This window comes from Lepidochelys kempii, chromosome 10, assembly GCF_965140265.1.
Source record: "Lepidochelys kempii isolate rLepKem1 chromosome 10, rLepKem1.hap2, whole genome shotgun sequence".
In the NCBI taxonomy this organism is placed as follows: Eukaryota; Metazoa; Chordata; order Testudines; family Cheloniidae; genus Lepidochelys; species Lepidochelys kempii.
Window position 1 is genome coordinate 3,280,785 of NC_133265.1, and position 15,453 is coordinate 3,296,237.

Sequence of the window (15,453 nt, forward strand, 5' to 3'; positions counted from 1 at the left end):
GCTTATGCTCAAATAAATTGGTTAGTCTCTAAGGTGCCACAAGTCCTCCTTTTCTTTTTGCGAATACAGACTAACACGGCTGCTACTCTGAAACCGGTCACTGGAATCTGTTTACTCCCTTCACTGAGGAGCATTACACGAACCTAGAAAGAAATGAACATAGCTGGAAGTTTCCCCACCATCTGCCTCCAGAGAGAAGATAATTTTCTGCCTGTAAATTCCTTAAGTGTGCCAGCTCAGCCTTGTATGTACATCTTCCTGTGTGAGAGAGTGGGCTGACCAATAACAATATTAAGATCTTCTATAGTGTCTTCTAGCCAAGGATCTCACAGTTTTACATCAAGTATTGAATGAACCATAAGGTGGGTTAGTGTTTTTCACAGATCGGGAAACAAGACACAGAGGTGAAACAACCCGTCCCAAGGTCACACAAAGGTTAATAGCAGAGCCAGGAGCAGACCCCTAATCTCCTGCAAACCTAGACTGTGCATTAGCCCCCAGATCACCCAGGATCACAGTGGCTAAGCACCCAGAGAGATTCCCCTAGGAACAAGAGTTAATTGGAAAAGCAGAGTTAATTTAGCTAAAGGTGACAAAATCCATTATCTAGAATAATTACATGGGACATATGTTTGGTTGGTCTTCACGCAGCAAGGGAGGCACTGCCTGAGAACTGACATCAGCTACATCTGGCCCACCCCTTCTCAGCACAGATGCCCATTCTCGCCAAGGTCTGCTTGACCTACTGGCAATAAGAGTGGAAGTGAAGCCCCCTGGCGCCTCCCAGCAGCATTCCCACTCTGATTGCCACTAGGTCAGAGAGAATCAGAAGTTCCACACACACCAGGAGCTGCAGATGGTTGAAAGGTGGCAAGCATGGATGGGTACCAGGAGACTGAGCCAATCTCTCAGTCATGTTTCAAAGGTGGCCATCACCTGATTAATGATTCACTTTTTCTTTCTCCTAAAGGAAGCTACATGCAGTAAATGCACATGGTAAGGTGACAATACTTTCATTTGAAACATGGTGTGATGCTGCATGAAGAAGGCAGGCAAGATGGGCTGCGAGTTCCCATCACTCTTTGAGTTGCAGTTCCCTTTGCAAAAGTTTCTAAGACCATGTGCATGGAGGACAGTTGTTATGGTAACCATAATATCTTACAATTCAACTGATTAAACAGGAATTGGAAAGCCGGGCCCAGAGTGGAGCCAGATGGAGGTCTGATTCCCTAATGAACATCATCTACGACAGACCATAATCCCCATCATGTGTTCTGCATGCAGACAGCATCCCACTGCAAAATAGACCTGGCACTGCCTGGCCATAAAAAGAATGTGCAGCACCTGTTATACAGACTGTGGGGCCAATCCGGATCTCACTTACAGCAGGGTATTTCCACTGAAATCAATGTGTAACTGAGCTCAAAGTCAAGGCTTCTGTGCATGGGGTATGCACACCCATGCCATCATCAGCATTAAACAATCATAGACTATTGAGGACCATGGAACCAGCCAGAGTGACCACTGTTGATGGGGTTACACCAGGCATCACATAGTGAAGTTCCCAGATCTGGCTCAATTCTGCAAATCCACAAATCTCTTGGATAGCCCCTGGGCAGACCCAGGTAAGGTCAGGGTGTGCACCCCTTTGCATGTCGATGGAGAGTTTAAGAGCACCGTGTGCTGGGGTGCTTTGTCCATCCTATCAACCTGGCCAAAGAGCATGAAACTCCCCTTTTTGAATATAATGAGTGACTGAAGGAAAGCAAGATCTCTGTGACATTATGCCCGTACGTGGTGCCCAATGCTCATTTACGACTCAGGCCCTTTTACACCGCTCTGGCAGTGACTGTAAATGTCATTTATGCCTATTTTAAGGCTATGTTACACTGGCAGACTGGTGTAAAGTGGCTTTTTTGTAAATGAGAATCAGGTCCTCACTCTTTACACTTAAAGAGACAGGCACAAAAGCTCTTTCTGCATAGGAACATCTATGTTCCAAGTGCTGTTCGCAGACACACTGATCTCCCCACAGCTTAGCCACTCTTACTGATGTTTTTCGGGCTCCTTTTGGAGTGGTGGTACAGGCCACTCTTTCTGCCAATCGGTGAGAAAAGGAGCTTCAAGGGCAGTAATTTTCCTGTACTACCTTTATGTAGGGATTCAAGCTGTGCTGTAAGTGCCAAGCCCAGAAAAACCAATTGCTGTGATCTAGTGTATCTACTGGCAGGTGGGGAGAGATTCAGGTACAGCGCATATTCATGGACGTGCAGCCCCCTTGAAGTGCAATACACACCCACCTCCTTTGCACACACACAAATATACACCTTTCCCTTGGCATACACACACACACACACACACACACAACCTTCACATTCCCACGACACTTCAAACTCTACCCCATACACACACACAGGCATGCAAGGAAGCAGAAAGCAGAGCAAATAGCATTGCCAAGGATAGTCTCATCCAGAGGCTCAGAGACGGAGCAATATTTAAAGCCAAGCAAACCTTTTTCTTGACTGGAGGTAGTGACACAGCCTGTAAATAGCTCAGAGCCAAGTGATCTGCCAGCCTTTCAATGCGCCCTCATTAGCTGTTTCAGCTGTGCTTGGTGTAAAAGCTGAGAGGAAATGTCCCATGGGAAACAGGAAATAATGAATTTGCCACTAATTCAACACTGTGTGATATTAAAAGAAAATTACCAAGCACAGAGCCTGCTTGTATCCTTCTGATTTCCCACCTCCCTGTCCACTTCCCCCACCACTAGGAGTTCACACTCAGGGTAAGGGGAAGGGAAGCCTTATTGTCTGGAAACGACACTGGAGCTGGAGATTTGAGCTGCTCTTTTCCTTCTCATAATAACAATATTTTTCCATCAAGTTTTGAAAGACAAATTATCCTGACAAGACCTTGTAGAGCCTGTGGCCCCCTGTTTTCTCATGACAGGCAGCTAGTGTTGGGAAGGCACACGGCAGGTCAGTGCTGTAATTGCAGGCTTCACTCAGCTCCACAGAAAGCTGACACTAGGGCTGACAGATGGACTACGGCTTGCAGTGAGTTTACTGGGAAATGGAAAGCCAGCCACTTTCAGAAGTCTAAAGTCAGGCAAAAGATCCCCGACTTTGGGAATTTTACCACTGTCTTCAAAGGGAGCAGGATCAGTCCCTGTTTGTTCATGGGAGACAATGGGTATGTGCCACAGATTAATTAAAATAGTGCTGTTCGTTCTGGGGATCAGAACAGACTGGAAGGAATTCAGAGAAGAGAACCATAGTGATAAAGGACTGGGGAGGCTGATTTATGAGGAGAAATGAACAGCGCTAACCATGCAAGGCCGGGTTCCCAACTGCCATTCAGACAGGGCAGCATTTTACACCTGCTTTGCACAGGTGTAAATGACAACAAAAAGTGGAAGGCAGGGGAGAATGAAGCCAGTAGGTCTCGGCCATAATGGCATGAGGAGAGTCTACAGTCCTCATTCTCCTCTCATTTACCATCCCAAGGGATGTGGAAACACTTGGGGCATCTAGACAACTGGACAAAGCACAGAAGTAGACTGTAGAGAGCAATCCTGAATGGGACGTGACCCTTCTTCCATTTCTAATGTTCTATTTATTCTAGAATTATATAGTCACTTCGCAGTTGCTCTACAACCAAGGCTACTGAGGGAGTTTTCTCCTCTTTACATAAAAGATTACCATAAATTTGGTGCTTTGGAAAGTGGCTCACTTGAATCAACGCAACTACTAATCTATGTTTCCCAGACCCTTGGTGTCCATGCATGTTTGCAAGTGTGACCCAAAGAAATGGCAACATCCCATCCCGGGGCACAGGAGGCAGCTGCAGCTCAGACACAGTACTCTGCAGTGGCAGCAGACAGGTATAAGGTAAAAATCTGCCAGCCAATCTGGCAGAGTTGAAGCCTTGCCTGCTCCCCCTCATTCTGATTCACCCTCCGGCCCCCGGCCTCCCCACGCAGAAGTCTCCCTCTCCTGCTCGTCAATCCATCACCCCCCTGACTGAACCCTAATTTATCTCCAGTTTTCTAATTGTGGATTTTGGTTTATTTTCCATCATCTTCCTTGGTTAATTTCCAGACATTCTGTAGCTAATTTAGTTTCTGTTTCAAATGATGTCCAAAAAAAGGGGATCCAGTTAAAATGCTGTTAGTAGATGGAATGACTCACCAAGGAAGGCAACAAACCAGAATATTTTTGTGAACTTGACAATGGGAGATTTCATCCCTCAACCAACGCTAGCCACAGTGAACGTCACCTCTGCAAGCACAGAACGTCACCTCTGCAAGCAGGGTTATGCATGACACGTGCTAGGGCACATATCTCTAACCAGCTGACTCCTCTACCTAGTGAATGCACTTGCCACGTAAACATGTCCTGCAAAATACTGTAGCTGGGACTCGAACTGAGAGCCTGTGGATCTGTAAGCAGTGATTGTTGCAAGTGGGTTAAATGATAGTGTCTTGATGGCTAATCTGTGGCCTTATGAACTTCACACTGGAAAGAATTCAGGCCCTTCTGCTCTAATTTACAAGCCCCCTCACTTGAGCTCCAGGACACTGTCAGTTACCTGTAGTCATAGCTCCGTGGGGCTCCAGCAAAGGGTGACATAGTCATACATGCTGGAGTAGGTCTAATGTTCTACCAAGTAGTAGGGACACAAACGCTCGTCATAAGGTGCTAGATTTTCTACTGAACTCACCACCGACCAGGTCCCATGGAGAACAATGTGTAAATGTCAGGTTTTGACAATCTGTCCTTGTATTGTGTTGAGTTAGTCTCAGCTGCAAGTTAGTGTCTCCTGGCAAAGCTGATCTGGTCTCAGTCAGGAGTCTGCTTCCCTTGGTAGGAGCCAAAACAATATAGTCTCAGCTGAAAGTCACTGTGCAAGTCTTACACTTCCCAAATCAAGAAAGTGAAAGATTCTTGGTGCTGCTGATTGCAATGAAGGATTGGAACTGTCTCTATAATTAGAGCCCAGTGCCCTTCATCCGTATTTGCCTCCACCACCTAGACACCCCATGTATTAATTACCTGCATGACAACATGATAGTTACTGATCACTTTGTACCTGATATTGTCAATGAGAAGTTGATGGGATTCTTTAGTGAGAATCATGGAAAGGGTGTAAGCCAAGTATTCCACCTTCCTCTCTGCTGCATACTGTTTCAAGATGGTGAAAACTTTCTCTTTTACCTCTGGCTGATCTCCGAGAATTTCGTCAACCTGTGTGGGCGTGGGAGCAAGATAGGCATTAATAGAGGTAGAAACTGACATGAAACTCAATGGAAATAAAACCATCAGAAACATGTACATATTTGTAATACCTGGACCAACACAAAAGAGAGGAAACAATTTACTTAAAAAACAAACAAACCCACCCTTTATCATCAAATGATCGTGTTAGATGCTAGTGACACCAACTCAGGACTCCCAAGGACTTCACTGCTGTCCTTCATCATATGCAACGGTCAGTGAGAACTTTACAGCAACAGCAGGATTAGAAATTCTCCTACTTCAAAAGCACAGAACCCCACACATGAGCCCAAAAATAACCTTCATTTGCAGTGTAGGGCATGACACAGTTGAATAGTTCCGATTCTATCCTAACCCTTTAATTACCACTTGATTACACAGAATGACATTTTCTTGCTATTAATTTTTTGAAATGCTGCAGAAAAATAGGAAATTAACCTTAGAGAAACTCTTGCCTTGGTGCAGAAAGTGGGAAGGGGCCACGTTATCTCATGGTTCCCAACCACTGGGATGTGTACCACTGCTAGTACCTCAGGCTTTTGTGACTGAGATTCTAAGCTCCCTTTCTCTGCCTTAATGAAAAGCCTTGATGCTAGTCTTCAATCACTCAGTTACACATACTCTTACCATAGCGGACCCTGTCAAGGGGTCATGACCCTGAAAGATCCCATCTCTGACATATAAATGAATGGGAGGCATAAATAGGTACTGGAAGGTACAGCTGAGCTCAAGGTCTTAGTCTAGTTACTCTGTTACTCCAGTTACCCTAAAAGATTGGAACCTGCTGTGTAAGCTAGCTTTGGAGCTGTCTGCTCACCCTGGAATTTATGACTTTGGAGAGTCTGCATTCTAGGCAAGTGTTCTCCAGATACAATAAATGCCAAGCAAGCAGAAAACTGTCTAAGATCCCACCCCTGCCCCTGCTCCTCTTTTGCTTGCTTTTCCATTGGTGAAGCATTTTGTGGGCCAAGCAGTGACCCCCAAATGATGCAGGCATCTGACTTACTTGGGCAGGGCACTGCTAGGAAAGCCCTTCATCAGCTCCTGCCACCCCATTACACTTACAAATACAGGTTGGAACTAGTAGCCAAAGAACTCATTCACTCTTTGCTCCTGAGTAACAAAGGGACCACACCTTTCCTTAGATTGGGTTCTCTCCACTCCAGAAAAATATCTAAAATGAGCAGAAAATAAAACCCATCTGAGAAGTGCCACATGCTGGCTAGTGACAGAGACCTTTACATAAGAAAAGGAAAAGGAGCTGTTGCCTCCTGGTCCTTGTTCCACTTTGAAGTTCTCCAAAGTCACTTCTCACCAGTGATTCTAACCTACATCGCAAACCACAAGGTACCTGCCAATTTGAAAAAGCCATCACGTGACCACTACTGAAATTCCCAGTAAGCAGCAGACATTTCAAGGTTATTAAATCTGGAGCAGTAAAAACAGCAGTTACACAGCATACAGACTCACATGCTCCTTACTCTCAAGTGCCAGTGCAGTGTTTACAATGAACCTGGTATTTTCAGTGGGCCAGATCCTGAGGTCCTCCTGTTAAAGTTTTTTCTGAGTCAGGACTTCAGGATTTAGCCCAAAAGAAATTATAAAACCTGGTCATATAATGAAAATTCTGGGCCAGAATCCTGGGTGCCCTCTGGCTGCCACAGCCATAAACCCAGCGATCTAATGAGTTAAAGATTCACCTGCTTACAAGAATCCTTGGGGTGGAGCACAGCTACCAAAGCATCTCCTATACCACACCCTCCAGCTACTTTCCCCTCTCCTCTCCTCCCCACGCAGGGACATGACTCGGGAAAAGAGATTGGCAGGGCATCTCTACGTCCCGGCAATTCTTAGCTCTCGAGTGGTCCTTTGGGCCATGGTCAACTGGGTGTAAAGTAGCACAGTTGACTTGAGAGTCATAGGAGGGAACTCCCTGTGTTTATGCACAGAGCAAACACAGGATGGGCAGTGGCAGGACAAGCTTCCCTTCCTTTGCCTTACTGAGGCACATAAATATGACCTGAAGGGTGGCTACAACTAGGGATAAGAGATGTTTAGTCTCCATGATACATTCAGTCCTTGACCTCTCTCTGCCAACAAGGGGGCCTAATGGTGCAAACAGTATCATCTACCACTGGGAAGGGGACTGGGACTAGCCATCTCATTCATTACTCAGCAGCCACCGATCACTGGGCTCAGTTTACATTGTAAATTCTTCATGACAGGGACTGGTTTCAGAGTAACAGCCATGTTAGTCTGTATTCGCAAAAAGAAAAGGAGGACTTGTGGCACCTTAGAGACTAACCAATTTATTTGAGCATAAGCTTTCGTGAGCTACAGCTCACTTCATCGGATGCATACTGTGGAAAGTTTAGAAGATCTTATTATATACACACAAAGCATGAAAAAAATACCTCCTCCCACCCCACTCTCCTGCTGGTAATAGCTTATCTAAAGTGATCACTCTCCTTACAATGTGTATGATAACCTGGATTTGTGCTGGAAATGGCCCAACTTGATTATCATACACATTGTAAGGAGAGTGATCACTTTAGATAAGCTATTACCAGCAGGAGAGTGGGGTGGGAGGAGGTATTTTTTTCATGCTTTGTGTGTATATAATAAGATCTTCTAAACTTTCCACAGTATTCATCCGATGAAGTGAGCTGTAGCTTATGCTCAAAAACTTATGCTCAAATAAATTGGTTAGTCTCTAAGGTGCCACAAGTACTCCTTTTCTTTTTATGACAGGGACTGTCTTTTTCATTGCTATGATTGTCTGTATGGAGCCTGGCACACACCTGGGTGCTCAGTGAATAACAACAGGAGAGAGTGACCTGTAACTGAAAGCCTAAGTATTATTATTATGTCCTGACAAAGCCCCGCCCTACCCCACCTCACCATTCAGAAAAAGAACAACAAGCAAGGAGGCCAGAACCCCATCTCTGGGTCCATTCTTCCCATCAACTTCTGTAGCTCCCCTTGGAGTGGGCCAGACCGGAACATTAAGTCCAATAACACAGAGATCCTGGATCAGTGACTCAGACACTGGAAATGTTTGGATGCAGATTTCGAGCCCCCAGGTCAGGGATAGGTCAGTGAGGGTTTGGGTTCATGCCCGCAGCATAGCCAGCCATGACAATAATACAAATACTGCCCCTTGAGTCACCCAGCCCTCTCCATGAATGCTGTTAGCCCAGGAAATCAAATCAGATAATGATCTAGCACTCAGTGCAGGAAAAGCCTTCTGCACCTTGGGCTCACAGAGCACCCAGCCCAGAACCCAGTGCTCCACAAGCACCCTTAAACCGTTTAGCACGTGACCAGAGCCTGGACCCCAGTGATGTTGTGAAACAGAGGTGAGCTACTAGTTCATTCTGGGTAACGACATGCAGATGAGCTTCCCAAGCATCCCCCCTGGCTTTTTGGCTTATTCTACCCAATTCTACCACCAGCAGCTCTAACTGAAGCAGCATTTACCGATAAAGGATGGAGGGAAGCACTCTATTGGGTTTTATTATTTTCTGCAGCTTGTTGAAAATTAGGCTACTTAAAACATCTGAGCCATTACACTCCTGTTCCTGAAACCAGCAACCCACAAAGCTCTACAAACTCATTTCCACTCAAACACTCCGGGGAACAAGAGGCTAGATGAGCTGGTACAGAAACAAAGTGTGTGGAGGGGTTACTGCTTGCAAGCAGTGCAGATTGATTAAAGTTACATAGAGATGCAGCAACCACACCTACATGGCTAAATCCAGCTCCACTTCCATGAATGGTCCCATTGACCTTAGAGGCACACATTGCATGAGGAAGAGTCTTTCCAAAATCATTAATGTGCTTGCTTCCTAAATTTTAATGACAATCATCCAAGAAATATTTACTGTGGTTTAATCCAATTGCACTTGACAGTGTAAAACAGACCAACACCTTCATTCATTTGTTAATCCTCAATAATCAGGAGGTATCTGTCTAACATGCAGTGGGACTGCCTTTGGAATCATAAATTAAAAGCCCTTAATTTAAAGCCTGACTGAAGAGCGAGATTCTGCTGATACTGACACATCTCTTTACTAATATCTTGGTGTTTATCAGCTTGGGATCAACAAACACAACCCGGTTATTTCAGAACAGTATTTTAAAAGGATACTTTGAAATGGAAAGTAGGAAGATTAAAGAAACAACCATGATCAAATTTATAATTAGCAAGAGGTGATGAGTTTGGCAAATTACCCACCGGGTAACCATCAGGAACACAATGAAGCTGTAATTACTTTGATTTTTTTACTTTGCTGCAAAATAAGAGCTACATTTTTTTAAAGGCTGATATGATAAAACTCTAAATAAATATTTAGATACTGAAGAGAAGGATATCTGGCCTTACAGATAATCGCTTGACAATAATTATGCTTTAATGGCAAAAAATTAATAATACTTGGCTCTTCTCTTTAGCCTTCCAGCCAAAGATCTCAACACCCTTTGCAAACATAAATTCATTCTCACAATCCTCATCTGTAAAATGATGGGGAAACTGAGGCACAGAACGGGGAAGTGATTTGCCCATGGTCACCATCCCTTTGGTCAATGGCAGAGCTGCAAATAGAACCCAGAAGTCCTGATTCCATTCTCGTTAACCCAAGTTTTATCCAAATGTAGGGTCACAATAATTTACATAGTTATAAATGAGAACAAAATCTGGCCCCAAGTCTCCTGACTCCTAAGCCTATGTTTTAATCACAAAACCATCTTGACAAATCAGGGTCCTCCCACAAAACCATCCCCCTTCTCCTTTAGAAGACATTTTTGGTAACAGTGAAAGAGAATGTCGCCAAAACTTGCTTCTGTGAACCCTTCCACTGCACAGACAGAATCCGTGCATGGGAACATTCTTGTTTCCAGCTAGATCTGAGAGGCACATCCCTGATTTTCAGATGTTCAGAGAACCCACATGTCAAACTGAAGTCAATGGGAGATGGAAGTGCTCAGCCCAAAGTCAGCCCCCAACACTCTACCTGGCACTGAAAATACTATACACACCAGAAAAACTGTAGCAGGCAATGAGAGCCTAAGGTATAGCTGGGCTTCCAAGAATCTGCATTCAGCGAAAAGTGGCAAGAGAAAGACAGCTCCACAGGTTTCCTGTGACTTACATGGTGGAAGGGAAATAACAGGAAATGGCCAAGACACCAGGCAAGTCCTCCTTGTTTATGCATTAATATATAGGCTCCTGCCTCGACCAGGAAATAGTCACCACCCACAGCCCCTGACCCAAATCACATCTGGCCTCCAATATTTGAGCACACCTGGGATGACTGACAGATTTATATGGAAATCACATAAAACTCAATGACTTGAGTGGAGCTACCTTGATTTACACCGGCTGAGGATATGGCCTTTTGGTCTTTGCTTTTTGTGAACAAACCCAGTGCTCATGGTAAAACGCCAGGGGATTTGAATTCCTGAGACCAGAAGTGTCCCAGTTTCACTCAACTCAAACATCAGTGACCCCAGTACATAAGAAAAAGGGAAAACATGGATCTATATTATCCAAATCTGCAAAGATATTACTGGACATCTGTTAGTAGTGCTCATTCATGAATAATACTTTGTGTGTTGACTCTTTGTGCACCCCTTCCTTGAGTGAAGCACTCCACTAAGTGCTCTAATCACTATCAACTATGAACACATGGATCTGGCCATTTTTACCACAGCCTCCTCCTCTTCCCCAGCTTTAGCCAGACTCACAGTGCCCTGCCAGACTGCCATCTGGCCCTGCACTCTTGGCTTTACCTTCTTGTTGAATTCCTGAGCCTTCTGTTTTCTCTCTTGGTGGATTGTGTCAGCACTTTGGACGAATCCCCGTACACTGCTGCTGGTCCATCTCTGCACTCGCCCAAGCCGCAGCAGCCCCAGTCTCAGAGCCTTCCCTTGGCAGGATTTAATCATGGCAGCTGCTGCTTCATAAAGCTTCACTGGAATTCCATTGACTTCCAGCACATAGTCTCCCAGTTTGATTCCACACTCAGAAGCAGGCGAGTCTGGGGCTACCCTCTCCACTTGCAGTGGGTTGCCACCGTTACACATCAGGCTGAAACCAAACTTTCCATCCGGGCCAGGATTGATATCCATCTGCTGAATGCGTGAGACCACTCCAATGCTGGGAGGCACATTCTCACACTGCCTCGCCAGGTTGATGAGAGTCTCGCAGTTCATGGAAGAAACATGCTGGCCTTCTATCTCCAGGATCTGGTCTCCTGGCTGAAGACCAGCTAAATAAGCGCTGCTGCCCTCTTCTACTGCAAGGATGTAGCAAGGACCATTTCCACTTATCTTAAACCCAAACTCTTCAGGCCACCCCTGATTGGTAGCCTCCATGGTTGTAACTGGAGAGGAAGGGAAGAAAAAAAGTTGTGAAATTGTTTCCCATACAGTCAGAACATTAGGTCTAGCTGCTGTTATTTATATAGGATGCCGTCTGGTGGGAATTCTAGTCTGCTCTATGTTCTCATTCCTTTGGAAAGGAAATGCTCATGATAGGGTGGGGAGAAGATCCTTTTTATCCCTCTCTAAAAACTGCTCCTTATCCTTCTGGTCTAGTCCTTTTGTTTCCTTTGAAGCAAATTAACTGTCTTTTACCCGCGTAGTGAAACCATCATTTCATATTCCTGGTAATGTCACCCTAAAAACCAAGTCACACAAATTAGTCAAAATGGGTTACAATAACAAATATTTCTCATTACACAATGACTGCAAAAATATCTGTATTAGAATTTGCCAGATCCTCTAGATCCTGCTGGGATGAGCACTCATGGGCTTCACATGGGAGAGGTAACATTGCACTCACACCAGTCTGGCCAAGACCAGGTAAGCTGCAACAACCTTTATGTGGTACCGACCCACCTTCAGTATAATGAAGGGTAAACCCAGAATTTAAGAAGAGGATGTATGAAAGGCCTGATTCATGAGTAAGAACAAAGGATCTGATTCTGCGTCCAATGAAATCAATGGTGTGATGCTAGCAGGCCAGGTGCCAGCTCTTGCTCAGGCTGCAGGCATCAGCTAAGAACTGACAAACTCATAACTGGAGACCAGACCAATTCACTTATGTGTTGCTCAACATAGGTATTAGTCTTATAAGAATGTAGTTAGTGTTTAGAGTCTATAGAATGTTTGTATATTGCTGCATGCATTTATCTTATTTGTAATGTTTGTATTCCATGCTACAAGGAAATATGTAAGTTTTGCTTTACAACTCTGAAAATAGAAAAGGAGTACTTGTGGCACCTTAGAGACTAACAAATTTATTTGAGCATAAGCTTTCGTGAGCTACAGCTCACTGAATGCATCCGATGAAGTGAGCTGTAGCTCACAAAAGCTTATGCTCAAATAAATTTGTTAGTCTCTAAGGTGCCACAAGTACTCCTTTTCTTTTTGCGAATACAGACTAACACAGCTGCTACTCTGAAACTTTGAAAATGTTTGCGCTAAACTTGTGAACTTAGATGGGACAGGTGTTTCTCCCAGCCCGTCCAGAAGAACTATCGAAATCAGATGAGCCATCAAGGAACATTGCAATACAAATAATTGGTGAATGACCCAATCGCACCTTGGGAATGCTACATGCAAGGAAGCTCTTCCTATGGACTTGGAGGCTGAGTGTAGGAAACAAAACAAAGACAAGGGAAGTCTTTCATCTCTTTGCTGTTTGAACTCTCACAGGCCAGAGACACCAAACTGAAGACAGAGATCCCCCAGGGCTATGCCTGGGCCCGCCCTGAAAGAATCTTGAATTCACCGATTACTACAACTGTCACTCTCAGGATTTAGATTCCATCTCATTTGTGTGTATATGTTTGTTTCTATGAACCTGTAAATAACTCTCTCCTTTCTTTTCCCTAGTTAATAAAACTTTAGATAGTTTATTACAGGATTGGCTACAGGTGTTGTCTTTGGTGTAAGATCTACGGTACCAGCTGATCTTGGGTAAGTGACTGGTCTCTTGGGACTGGAAGCAATCTGAACATTTTGTGATTTTTGGTTTAAGTGACCATTTATCACTACATCCAGCTTGCCTGGGTGGCAAGGCAGACTGGAGAGTCTAAGGGGACTGTGACTCCATGATGAGATTGTTAGAGTGACCCAAGAGTTGAAATGTGTTACTGGTTTGGTAAAATCTAATTATAGAACATACCACCAGTTTGGGGTGTCTGCCCTCTCTTTGACAGTCTGCCCTGAGGCAGGCACTCAAGGTCATGAGCCACTACAGAGAGCCTGAAAAATGGCAAAACTCCCATTGACTTAATGCGGAAGATTAAACCACAAAAGAAGTGTCAGGCTCATCAGCCATTAATGGAAGAAGCACACATTTAAGGGGAAACTGGAACATGTGATCACCAAGGCTTCTTTAAACACTCCAGAGCAACAGCCTCGAAGCTCCTTCTCAGCTACACCGGATTCAGTAAATAATTTGCAGGTACACCCATTAACTGTCCTTTGATACTCGCTAAATAATTTGCATGCAGACTCACTCGCTCTCCTTTGATCCAGCCTCTCTATGAAGATGCTGTTTACTCTCAGATTTATTTATTACACATTATTTAACATGCATTCAGCATTACTGAAAAGCTAATAGAGACAGGGCCCTTGCAATCAAAATATTGCAAAGGAAATAAAAAGCATTTTGCCTGAAATGACTGGATAAATTAGTTTATGGAGGCTTAGAGAAACAAGGTGGGTGACGTAATATATTTTATTGGACCAACTTCTGTTGGTGAAAGTGACAACAGAAGTTGGTCCAATAAAAGATATTACGTCACCCACTTTGTCTCTCTAATATCCTGGGACCGTTACAGCTACAACTGCACTACATACAATTTATGGAGGCTTGTTAGTAATAATAATCTTTAATCAATTATCATAATGAATGCATTTTTATTTTTGCACTGTTCAACTCCAAAAGCCTCGACTCTACTCAAGATTACAAAAAAGCAAAGTAACAAAACCCAAGTGTTTTTAAACCAATACTATGGACCAGTTTCAAACAAGCTCCAATAACAACCACTCATACAAACTAAAAAAAGAAAATCAGTCTCCAGCATCTCTCAATCTTCATACCTAGTGATAGGAGAGTATTTCAAATACCTGACTCCCATCTTGAGATTGATTACACCAAGGGACTGTCAGCAGAGAACCACAGAGAATTCCTGTGCCCATTTGTGTACTCAGTGCCCAATTCCTACTGGAAGTTAAGGGAACTGTGTGCCTCACTCTCCTTTGTATCTTTGAAAATCTTCCCCTTCTTATTTTTCCCTATTATTTTGAGTTGCCCTTCATCTGTGCCAGCCCTTTCACTAAGAATAGCTGGGACAGGGTTGGTGTGTAAATAGAATCTTGATTTATCACCCAAAGTGGCTGTCTTCTGCCACTTGACTCTTCTAACTCCAATTTTAGTGACAAAATTATGTTTTCTCTTCTCATTTAAGTCCTGAGAAGAGCTCCTTACATTTTTATCATTTGGAATTCAGCAAGAGATTGAAAGATTTTAATATTCTATTAAAATCCAAGTAGGTGAAAGACAAATATCTCTTACCTCCTTCTCTTCGAAGGGATGAAGCAGCTTGTTCACAGGGGAAAAGGATAGTGGGGGGAGAGAGAGATTCATTACTATAGAAACCTATATTAACAATCACCATCTGGATCTGCTACTTCAAATAGCTGCTTAAAGCTGTGCTGTAAAGGGAATTGGGAGGACTGTCTTACAAAGGAATATTAAAAGAACTAAACAACAAGCAATAACTAAAGGAGACATAAAACAATTGTTTGTGAACATCGGACAGATGAAAATGTCCAGGAGAGAGCGTAAGTGTTTAGGGTGGAACAAGCCTGGGATTAATGGGGTGAAACTAAGCGAAGGAAAATTTAGGCTGAATATCAGGAGAGCTATTAGGTTGTGGAGTGAGCTCCCCAAGGGAAGTTTGGAGACCCCAGACAAGGGCCAATAAGCAGGGAGACAGACAGACAAACAGTTGTCCTTCAGGCTGGACATTTGAAATGAGACTAGGCAAAACACTGGTGATTATGTACAAGGGAACAATGCTGCTTTGGCTAAAGGGAGATGGACCAGGTGACCACCTACAGTATGTCTTTTCCAGCTCTAACTTCTATGAATCTGTGATAT

At 43.9% G+C, this 15,453-nt stretch overlaps 1 protein-coding gene across 2 annotated transcripts in view; it reads right to left on the minus strand.

The window, feature by feature from the left end:
- Positions 1–14,994, minus strand: part of GRID2IP (Grid2 interacting protein) — an 87,307-nt gene extending 72,313 nt beyond the window's left edge. For both annotated transcript variants that reach the window (XM_073361665.1, XM_073361664.1), the window contains exons 1-3: positions 14,866–14,994; positions 11,067–11,659; positions 5,092–5,246 (exon numbers count right to left, since the gene is read on the minus strand). In XM_073361665.1, the coding sequence (XP_073217766.1) occupies positions 5,092–5,246; positions 11,067–11,659; positions 14,866–14,968 (851 nt within the window). In that variant the 5' untranslated portion in view covers positions 14,969–14,994. The remainder of the gene's footprint in view (positions 1–5,091; positions 5,247–11,066; positions 11,660–14,865) is intronic.
- Between the last annotated feature and the right edge of the window lie 459 nt (positions 14,995–15,453).